At 41.0% G+C, this 11,000-nt stretch overlaps 1 protein-coding gene across 2 annotated transcripts; it reads right to left on the minus strand.

Annotated features, from left to right (window-relative positions):
- Positions 1 to 6,476: 6,476 nt before the first annotated feature.
- On the minus strand, positions 6,477 to 10,984 carry e2f3 (E2F transcription factor 3). Of its 2 annotated transcripts, none has more exons than XM_026350286.1 (7): positions 10,616 to 10,984; positions 9,326 to 9,437; positions 8,967 to 9,207; positions 8,395 to 8,526; positions 7,654 to 7,768; positions 7,284 to 7,470; positions 6,477 to 7,071 (listed from the first exon to the last, which is right to left on the minus strand). In XM_026350286.1, exons 2-7 carry the CDS (start codon positions 9,354 to 9,356, stop codon positions 6,791 to 6,793), a joined length of 987 nt encoding a protein of 328 aa, XP_026206071.1. In that variant the 5' UTR covers positions 9,357 to 9,437; positions 10,616 to 10,984; the 3' UTR covers positions 6,477 to 6,790. The 2 variants fall into 2 exon arrangements, with proteins under 2 accessions (XP_026206071.1, XP_026206070.1); XM_026350285.1 differs by lacking the exon at positions 10,616 to 10,984 and adding an exon at positions 9,846 to 9,972.
- Positions 10,985 to 11,000: the final 16 nt, after the last annotated feature.

Here is an 11,000-nt window from a genome sequence, read left to right on the forward strand (position 1 = left end):
CAGCTTGCAAGCCCTCATCCCTTTTAATGATTACATCCAAAGGCACTTTCTCAGTTAAACGGCTGTTTCCCTTAATGAAATTAGCCTATCGCACTGTCTGCCTCCTCGGAGCGTGAGGTAAGGAGTTTCCACGAGGGTCACTTGGCTAAGTAACCCTCGTTAAGCATCTCTAATGCAAATAAGATGCAAATGTGGCTAAAACGAAACACTGGTTAATTTGGCCTTCTGACATTGCAAACAGTCACGGGAGGATCAAATGCAAATTACATGCAAATGACAACTGACGGTCTTCATCTCTGTTGGCTGAAGGGTAGGAGTCTATGGCTTTGGTTTCACGTCTGGTTTTGTCCATGCAAATATTTGATGTATCCTAGTGGAACTAAAGAAGGTAAATATCGACTGGAGAGAGGGGTGGAGCAGTGGAGACGGTTCATAACAGGTCAGGAGGCTGTCATCACACCAGCCGAAGCATTATACATCCACACCGCATGGCCTGGCGGGATACAGGAAAAATACAAGCCTCAAACCAGAGAACAAGAGGAAAGCAGACATTACATTCCAACCGCTCCACATTTACCAAAGCCAGAACCCCAGCTGTGTGTGATCCAGTCAACTCCTACATCATCTGGAGCCAAGCCTTGTGAATTAACCCGAGATCCAGCTTTTCAATGTGAAGCCTACGTACAAATATGGCTGAGTCTGGTCAGCACTTGACAGAGGGTGGATTCCTTCAGACGTATTTGATCCCCTTCTGACCTCTACAAACCACCCACGTGTGTGGAAAGTAACTACTGGCAAGTTCCATCATGCACATTTTCAGAAGAACATTTCCATTTGCAAATGTTGCTTCTTTTGTGGCCTTGATCCATCAGCAATATGTATAAAAGGCGTCAACAGACTGACCCCATCCTATCACCTACAAATTCTGCAGCCTTCAACTGTCTACATTTAATGGCACACACAAATATATCCAAGCAGTTTCTAAATACGTACTAAAATAAATAAATAAACATTTCGCAAGCACAGGCCCACATTTAGCTCTACAGAGATAATTTCATGGTTCCTTCATAGCATGTTCCCATTCCTAATGGTAAGTAACTGACTTGTTTTGTTTCCATAGTTTTCTATGGAACTGTTCATACTTAAAGCTACAATATGGAGTTAGAGTTAGCATGATATACAAGATCAATCAACTCTGTTTTACCCAGCTGTCCCTCTCCCTGCTCTGCTATGCTTTGCTCTTCTACCCTCCAGTCTTATCGAATTGCAAAAAAATAAGCCTAACACACTCATCAATCGAAAACAATTGCATCTGATTTCACAGGAGGTATCAATGGAACCTTTTCATGTATTTCTACTAAGAATAAATCTTGAAAAAAAGTTACGTGTCTATCTGGTAAAAACACAAATGCTGCTTTTTGAGGTGGCCAGTGCTTTCAAAAGCAACATTCATACATCATTTGATCATTTTGTGCTGATTAGAGTGAGCTGGAGTTTAGAGTTTGACCAAGGGACAGGAAGCACAAATTGAGAGCAACTTTCTCAGCTATACAGTCGAAAGAACTCGAAACAGCTGTCTGAACCACCCATGTAACAGCTTGCATTTTTAGCTGTTTAGAACTGCAATCAAAAGTAGTGACAGTGACTCGAGCTCCCCCGAGTCTCCCAACATCCCAGACGTCTCGCCAATGATAGCGATACCCTATCAAGTAACACTGAGAAAATCAAAGAAGTCACAGTGATCATTGAAATGAAATCAAATAGGGATAAAAACAGGTTTGTTTGGACAAGATCTGTCACGGTTTGCGCTTGGTTTTTAAATAAAAAAAAAAAAAAGAAGATGGACAGAAGTATGTGTAGAATGCAAAGAGACCGTGAGAGAGTTCAAATCCTGCCTGCTTTCTCATCTTCATACCCATCACTATTCAAAGTGGGCATCACTGGCCAATTGTTGATTTTAGAAAGTTACAAAAATTGGCAAACAAGGTATCCACAGTTTTAATTTCAGACAGGGTCGCTCATTTTCAATACCATAAATTAGTAGCTCACCCCTCTATGCTTGTCTTGGCAGTACACTCTTGATTTCCACTAAACTGCACCTCCTGCCAAAGAACACTGTGGAGTGTTGATTTCTGTTTTATTTCTCTTGATATGGGGTTGCTGACAGGATGGTTGATAACGTAATGTTGCCTTGTACTTTCACAATGTGGAGTAAAAGGCATGGCCAGATTTTTGTCCTGTTTGTTTGTCTAAAGGGCAATATTGCACAACTGAGCAAGACCTGCCATTAGTAATTAAACTAATAGACTGGAACTGGAAGCAGAGTAAATTCATAGTAGATTTACTGCACAGCTTTCTATACACTGTGAATGCAACAGAAGAAACTGCTACGTTTCTCTGAAGTCCCTCCTGCTTAGACTGCAGTCTCTTCTTCATACCGGCAGGTATAGACGCCCTTGCAGGTGCTTTTTGCAAGTACTGCCTGGTCATCTCTTGATCTCTCCCTATTTATCCAGAGGCCCTCTTAGTCAGGCTGCACAGTAAACAAGCGTACCTTTCTCTTTCGTACACTCTGCACACCATGAGCTACGGGTGATGAATCAAACTACTCCTAGCCTGCTCTCTGACTATTCATTTCATTCATAAACCCAAAATATTACAGAGGCAGCCGATTGGCTGGGTGGGCCCTACGCAAAAAGACGGCGTGTGCTCGGTAGCCAATCGGAGACCAGTAGTACATTCTCTCCCTCTCTCTCAACATGCTTTCATGCTCCATCTTTAACCCTCGCTCATTTTTGTTCTCCCTCTCTCTCTCTCTCTCTCTCTCTCTCACTCCTTGCCTGAGTGCATTACAGCAGTCAAAACAACAGGCTGGCTGAAGAGAGTGCAGGGTGGAAACAAGTGTCAAATTTTGGGTGGACGCGGGCAGCTGGACGAGAATATGAACCTGCACTTTAAAGATGGATCGCACTGGCTTCGAGTCACTCCTAAACCCCCCAAGGGACCAAGTCTTCAGTGGTGACTTAGTCCTTGCCCCCTTTAAACCCAGCCATTTATGTTATGTTCAGCACCTCCTTCTATACATTGGTTACTTGTAGGTGACAGAAAAAAGCACTCTAAAAGTGAAACCTCCATTGAGCGATTGATCAGTTGATTGACAGCTATATTGACTGATCTCTAAGTGAGCTCCCTTGAGATGGGATGATGGGGGAAGGGTGGATGACGTCAGGCCTAATTCAATATGACCCAGTTCAATATTCACTTTGTTTTTCCTTCATGTGCGAAACTTTGTGGCACAGAGAGGACGGAACGCCGCAGAAACACACATGAATCAATAGCAGCAGTGATCCAGTGACTCTGTATGAACTCAACGCAAGTGTGCCACTGTTTGTGGGGAACTGGGTTGACAGAGTTCATCTGGGGTTTTGAGGTACAACACTGCCATCTATGGACACGTCTGGATACTGCAGGCTTCTAACGGATTACATCATCATGTTGAGGGCACTGGTGTTTTTCTAAGATGCTGAGAGTCAAACAAAGAGAAGCAGGGAATGAGCCGACTGGGTTGTGTATCACATTGACATACAAGAAAGTTTAATAAAAAGTCTGTATATACAGAAAAAGGCACATCTGTGAGTTTACATAAAAAGGAAGTGCACATTTAGACCATTTCAAAATATCCAATTGGAATAATTAATCCAATGAAACAACTCTTACGAGAACTTTCAATAAACGAATCCTTGATCCTTTGTTGTTGTCAACATGCCCTAATTTACCTTTAATATCATCACAATCGTTTGCAGCTGTCTGCTGAATGTTGGTGTACTGCATTTTTATTTATTCACTCAAACTCAAACTAATATTTTTTTACATATCTGCACTACAGACAACCAGTCTGACAACCTAGACACAAGGCCAGTCTCCGATCTTATATTCCATCTATGTGGAAGCCTCTAAGATCTGTATTGGGTCATTACAGTCAGTGTCATCAAAACCCGAGTTTGTTACCTTCCCCCAGGTTCAACGTCAGTTCTGTCACCTGCTTTCAGTTATAATAAAGGTTTGAAGGCAGATTGTAATGCAGCTTCTTTTTTTATTTCTGATCATTTCCACACTAAGATGGTTGATCTCATCTTCTCATTACCAAAGATGTAAGGCCTGGACATTTGCCAGAATTCACATCTGAAAATCAGCTGGGTTGATTGTTGCAGTTGTTTTAGTGCACAAATTGTCACACCACCACATCAGCATGGGCCTGTCTTGCTGAAATAAGAATGAATATACTGTGTCCCAACCATAACAAGGTGATGCGTTGATTCCCCGGTGTGATCACAACAACTCCAATTGCATAAAAAGATGGGTAACACATCGCTTCATACCACCACAACCTCTTGACTGGGTGTCAAGGATTCTGTGTGATCACACTGCCTCCTAGTGTCTTCACATATACTGCACTGGAGTCAGCTGGGTTTCACTGCAGGCATGTGTAACAGTGTAACAGTCACAGCACATTACGCACTGCTTCTTATTGAAAGGAAAGTTAATAAATAATAATAAATTCTACAGTTACAGTAGAAATTTCTGTGGACACCAAATACTCAGAACATGGCAACCAGAGGGAGAGAGCGGAAATCTCAAGCTGCTACGTCTTGGCACACATTGGGACGCAACAAGCTGTAATATCTGGTCAAAGCAAATGGCTTGGATGGAATTATTTTCATAGTTTAACTGTGGTTGGATACATTTGGAAAGTTGTATTCCAAAAAGTCTAGCATCAGTTACCGATTTCCACGGAACAAGCATCCATCCCACTGGTTTACTTAATGAAAATGTTTCTTGGATTGCTATATGAAGGCAAATATAATGTCTAGTTACTCAACAAATCACAGGAATTTACACTACACTAAATTTGGAATTTAACAAAACATTTACAAACAATCAACATGCATTTTATTTGTTATGTCTGGAGTGGTACAACATCTAACACAGCTAACCGTGAGAAAATTCAAACTAAATTCAGAGCTGCTGAAAACATGGCTACATCAACTTTTTTACCAAGTGCAGATTTTATTAACTTTATCCATGTAAACTTTTCTTTTTCCTTAAGTAGTTGTAGCTTGAAGAACACAAACAGCTTCATGTAGCAAGAATCTGTATCTCAAATTGGTGACGAGGCGTAAAGTGTGACTAAAAAAAAAGAAATCTCAAAACAATCTGAGGCCATCTGTACTTAACACTGCAAAGTGAGAGAAGTAGAAGAAGGATACAGTGCAATAAAACACTACACTGCAATAAAACCACCATTTTCAAAAGGTCAACTGACGTAAATGATCAAAGCTTTATTGAACTGTGAATTAGTAACAGTAATATCGCATCACAGGCCAGGACAGTGGTCATGTCAGTTTTTTTTTTTTTTTTTTTTTTGATACAGTACTTACTTTCACCACAACTGAGGAGTTGACTAACAGCAATTTAGGCCTCAAAGTCTTCTAGGTACAAAAAGTTTCACAAGGCACAAAAGTGGTGCATATGTAGAAAAATACTTTGACTAGTTCAGTAGGTCATCATATAATTTGGTTACAACGGTGAAGACCAGCTGTTCAAGTTTCATTGTTAGCCATTTTTCATCACAGTCAGTGAAAATTGAGAGCTCAAGTCAAAAGTATTCAGATATATTGGACAAAGCGGTGCTATCAAGTCAGAAACTCAATGTTGAACTCTGCCAAGCACTACAAATATGTAGAGTTAATCTGTCTTTTATTTATAAAATTGCACCTCCACTAGAATGTACTAGAGCCCTAAGAAAAATGTGAAGCCAAAAGCCCAACAGAGACTGAAGTATGCTGCAATTTGACTAGTACAGTAGACAGGAACGCACCGATCCAACACCTCAGTTCCATGAATCAGGTATCCGTTATGACATATCTGATACCCATCGACGGCCTCTTTGTCAATCAGAGCTTTGTATCTGCTAATAGCCTGAGCTGAGGTATGGTGAGAGCAGAACAGACATTTATCCCAGAAGCAGAGGCACTAGAAAGCCTTTACCTCATTATCTGTTTATCAGCTCAAAGTGATAAGGGACCAACCCTCTGATAAGAAGTAGAAAGTGACTCTGTATTAGACAGGTGGTAAGGAAGACTTGGACAAAACCATAAACAGCATTAAACCACAGCATCACTAATCACGCTGTTGCACGATCTGCAGATGCACCTTATTTCAGGAGGATTTAAGTCAACAGCGATGACTTGAGTCAGTTTGGTTAGTCAACTGAGATAAAATCAAAATCTCATACACTTGACAGGTGTCTAACACTTCAGGTAGTGTTGTCAATGTTCTTTTGTGGTCATGATCTGAACTGTGATCCATGATGTCTTTAGAGATCATCACTACAGGACTAAGACTTTCAGGTTAAGAATAGTGAGTTGAGATGGCACAGTTTAAAAAAAAAAAAAAAAAAAAAAGACATCCAGACATAAAAGATTAAAGCTCTGGCAACTTGCATCAGCCCAAATCCCAAAAAGCATGAGGAAGCCATTAGATCTCAATCGACCGCTTTCGCAGTATATGGGTGTTACAATCCCCCCTCAAATGTAATGGTTTGAGTTTTATAACCTTTTTTGCGTAACTGTCAGGAAATTCCAGTCGCATTGTCCCAAAGAGTCAAATGCACAAAAAAAAACTCACATTCAAATCTGCTCTTTGTTGTCGTTTTATTATATCCGCTTAGTATCCCGTTTGTGTGAACATATCCATTGCCTCCAAATGATTTCATTTCCAAAACGGCTGTTCAGAGGATGGGCATATCCAAGGGCAAATTATCCAGGTTGAAGAGGTCAGTGATGCCCTCATCCTCACCTAAGTTCAGAACATATTCCTCTCCATTAAGAGAGAAGGCCAGAGGTGGAGTAAGGGTAACAAAGCTCTGTTGGTCTTCAGATGGGGGTTGGAGGGAGGTGAAAGAAGTGGGCATGGGTGAGACAGGGGTGACGGTAACCGCCGAGGAGTGTTGTATCGGCTCGGAGAGCGGATTGGAAATACTATTGATTCCTGAAGTACGGCTAGCATCATCTGGAAAGATAATGGGAGTGTGGATAAAGAGATATAAAGTGATGAAGGTTTGAAAACCCAAAGCAAAACTGAGGCAACAACAATAGGATCGAACCTAAATTGAATCATTCCACATGAGAGAAGCTCATGTGAAAGAGGGAATTCCTCTTGTCCCTCTTTGTGGCAACAAATTTCTTAAATAAAAAAAAGAGATTCTTAAATGCAAGGCTCACCTTTGGAAGACACGTTGACAAAGGATGTGTAAGGCAAAAGGGGGGCAGAGTCATTCAAAGGGGTGGACGACCAGAAATGGCTACCACCACCAACAGAGGCACCTGTGGTTTCCATAGGGATGGGCTCATCTGAGCAGAGGAACACCTCGATGGGCCCCTGAGTACTGCTGAGGTAGACTTGGAGGCTCTGGGGATTGAGAAAGTAGACAGTGTTTTATTCACTTAATGATCTGAATATGAGTTAACAGCAAATAAAGAATATGATGTTTAAGCAAATGCTGCAGAAGCACTTGTTTAACTGAAGTTACAAGTTTAAGTTTTAATTACCAAAAACCAGATCCTGTTAACTTATGAATGTTGAGTAATGTACCTCCTCTGGATGTGGGACCTCCAGTATTGTCTCTGCAGGGGCTTTGATCACAATCACAGTCTGTTCTTTCAAACTGGGAATTTTTTGGACATCTTCATATGTCAGATAGGCAAATGTTATCCAACAGTCAAGTCAAAGAAAATACTAAAGCAGATCTGGTGTAAAAAATCTTTAAATTCATTTTTAATTAATAATAATAATAAATATGTTAATATTAAATCTTTAAAATGCCTAAAATTAAGCCGGAATGCTAAAAGAGAAAATGAAGTCCCTGTAGAGCTAGACAACTGGTTAATTAAAGGAAAGTGAGGGGAAATCAGCAAATATTCTTTAATTCCAGCCTCCTAAATGAGAAGAAATATGAAGTTATGATAGGCTGATGTGAGTATGTGAGTTCAGAAGATGAAATCACATAGCAGAATATCTATGAGATTACATGGGTATGGGAGAGATGAGATGTGCAAGAGAAGATTAAAATAAACTAACAGACAACAATATGTACTGATGTCAGGTGTGTTATTGATACATTTCCATATGTAACGCGCTGTTAGCTAATGAATAACAGCCATAAAAAAAGATCAATAAACATATCAAGCACCATATGGTCTGTGTGGATTTCCCTTTAGAACCAATGACAGCTTTTACTTCTACTATTCCCACCATTCTAGCAGGAAATAAAATACTGATTTCCAACAACATAGAGCAAAATGAAGCCAGGATGAATTTCCAGACAAAGGATATCTCTGGCAGTGACGGTCTTCACACATGTGGCGAACCTGTTGTGTACAGCTCTGGATGAGCTCATCCAGTTTCCTCTCCTCCTCAATGAGATCCTGCAGATCTTGACACACCTGTACCTTCAGTTTACCGCCCCTGTGCACACCAAAATACAGGGTTAACACTACAACAAATGTCAAGACAAATTAGAATCAAACTTTGTTTCCTAAACATAGAATAACACAATTTACAAATTAACTCTTTAGTTAGTCTAAATGTGTTACATTTGAGAATAATATTGAATAATGCTAAACAAAAAACAGCCCAATATGGTAAATGGTCTGCACTTATATAGCGCTTTTCTACCTAGCTGATACTCAAAGAGCTTTACATTCTTTACAATCTTGCCCAAGGACACTTTGGCATGTGACATGGCAGCCGGGAATCGAACCACCAATCCTGTGATTGGCAGTCAACTGCTCTAACTATTGAGCCACAGCCACCCCTAGCCCAGCCACCCCTAATATGCATATATTGTGTATGATAAGATACATTTTAAAATACACACATGACCTAATACACTCGCTGATACTTACAACCATTCAATGCAGTTTTTCGACTTCTTTTTGATGAGCTGGATGCCTTCCAGGACGTTGGTGACATCGTAGACGCGCCTCTTTGGGGCATTGAGCTGCTGGGAAACTTCGTTTAGATCCAACACACCATTAGCAGAGCACTTTAGGAGTTCTGCAAACCTCTGTGTCAGTATACCCAGCGAGGTGTCACAGCGTGACTTCTCAAACAGGGACTTGCGTGCTATGGGACTGGGGGCAGGAGCTGGGAAAACGGGCAGATATTTGAGAAGGTTAAGAATCTGTGAACAATCTTTATAAAAATTTGTGCATAAGTCCACACACACTCTTGCTCAGCACTGAGTCAAAAATACAAGTCTTACTCTTTCCTCCTGAGTGTGTACCAGAGGCCATGGGCTTTTTGGTTTTGGTGGTCCTGCCACCATCCTGAAGCTCCTGGGGGTCTCCGCCTTCCAGCTCCAGCCTTTCCTTTGCCTGGGGAAAAGAAATATGTGTAAGCTGTTGGGAATCAGTATGCACATATACAATATGTGCATAGGATAGTATGCAATTTAAATTATATTTTCCAATTATTACCAAACCCAGCAGTAAACAAGGGCAGCCATTTTGGGCAGTAACACACAAACTTATCATGAATTCATTGTATTAACTTATAACAGAAGCCGTGAGTGATTAGAAACAAAGTATTTTACATTAAATATTAGGTTAGGTTTCTGATAAATTGTATGCTTGTCATTATCTGCTGGTTGGGAAGGAGGCTAGCTTCCCTCTCCACTGTGTTTAGCTAGTTGGAGCAACATCTCCCCATCCCCCTCCCATGCTCACCCAAGGCCTCCACAGTAGTTTGTTTTGGTCAATATGAGTTTACAATCACCTCCTTACCTATGTATCCGCACAGAAATTCGACTGTTAAAGGGCGAGTTGCAGTCGTAGACCAAAGTGTGCGAAATTATGTCCCGACGAGGCGCGGTATGATGCCTTGGCACAAGGTAAAACACGCGCAAACATACCGGAAACACACACATGTAGCCGAACCTTCGCACATTCACCTTCAAACTAAAAGCATACAATTAAAACGTTTCATTTCGCAAAGTGAACACGTTTGCTGTACGGTATCTGAGCTATACATCAAGTGATCGCTGTGTATTTATTGTACTCATCTCGATTTGTTTATTTTTCAACAATTTGTATGCATCTTAAGTTGCCATTCAACTACAATAATTTGCGTGTTCCACTGATTTCTTTAAAATCGCTTTTATTGTGAAGAAAAAGGTAACGCTTCCGATATGGTCCTGCGTAAACTTTAAGTACCTGACACATCTGGCTAAAGTTCCCTTTCGAGTTGTGTGCTGATGTTTGGCTAATTCGACAACCACAAAATATAGATCATACAAAGCACTCCACAAGGAATGAAGGTGGACATGTTCGGCAACATGAAATAACATTATCCAGCTGTTTTGTGCAGCTAAAGTGGCAAAGGCAAACGTTGTAGCTAATAGAAGAGACCTACTGCTTATCTGTAAGCAGTTATGCTAACATTAACTTAATAAAATAGGAGCAGTTGAGATACTGTCCCCATTCCATATCCATCCCCTTCGTTAAGTTAGGGTTATCTTTAAACACAAGTGACTTATCTGGTTAATTGATCATACCTGGACTCGTATGAGCTTAGATTTATGTCCTGTCCCGAGGAGCAATGTGCTTGTGACCTTCAGTAGCGTTGGAGAACGGGACTCTCACAGACACGGTCTTGCTCATGCAGGATGAAGGACCGTGGGCAGCATGGTCGACTTGATCTCTGAAAGCCACGCGTTATTTCGATCCATAGAGCTCTCTAGGTCCGTGGAAGCTCCTTTTATCATCATCGTCCCGTACGAGTGGGCTAGTCCCAGCTGTGTTTTGTACAATATATGACGTATCAAACACCAAAACCACCGTATGATTGAAACGATCCCAATTCCTAACGGAGACACAAATTATGTTGTGAAAGAGATGCGCGACTGAAACAGACCAACATATTACCATGCGCGCGAAACT

The sequence above is a fragment of the Anabas testudineus genome, chromosome 11 (genome assembly GCF_900324465.2).
Source record: "Anabas testudineus chromosome 11, fAnaTes1.2, whole genome shotgun sequence".
Classification (NCBI taxonomy): domain Eukaryota; kingdom Metazoa; phylum Chordata; class Actinopteri; order Anabantiformes; family Anabantidae; genus Anabas; species Anabas testudineus.

Excerpts from the sequence above, each read along its gene's own strand:
- e2f3 (XM_026350286.1), bottom strand. The coding sequence starts at position 9,356 with ATGGCCTCTGGTACACACTCAGGAGGAAAGA. Across the intron at positions 9,208-9,325 it reads TACACACTCAGGAGGAAAGA|CTCCTGCCCCCAGTCCCATA; the intron begins GTAAGACTTGTA and ends CCGTTTTCCCAG. Across the intron at positions 8,527-8,966 it reads AAAAACTGCATTGAATGGTT|GGGCGGTAAACTGAAGGTAC; the intron begins GTAAGTATCAGC and ends TGGTGTGCACAG.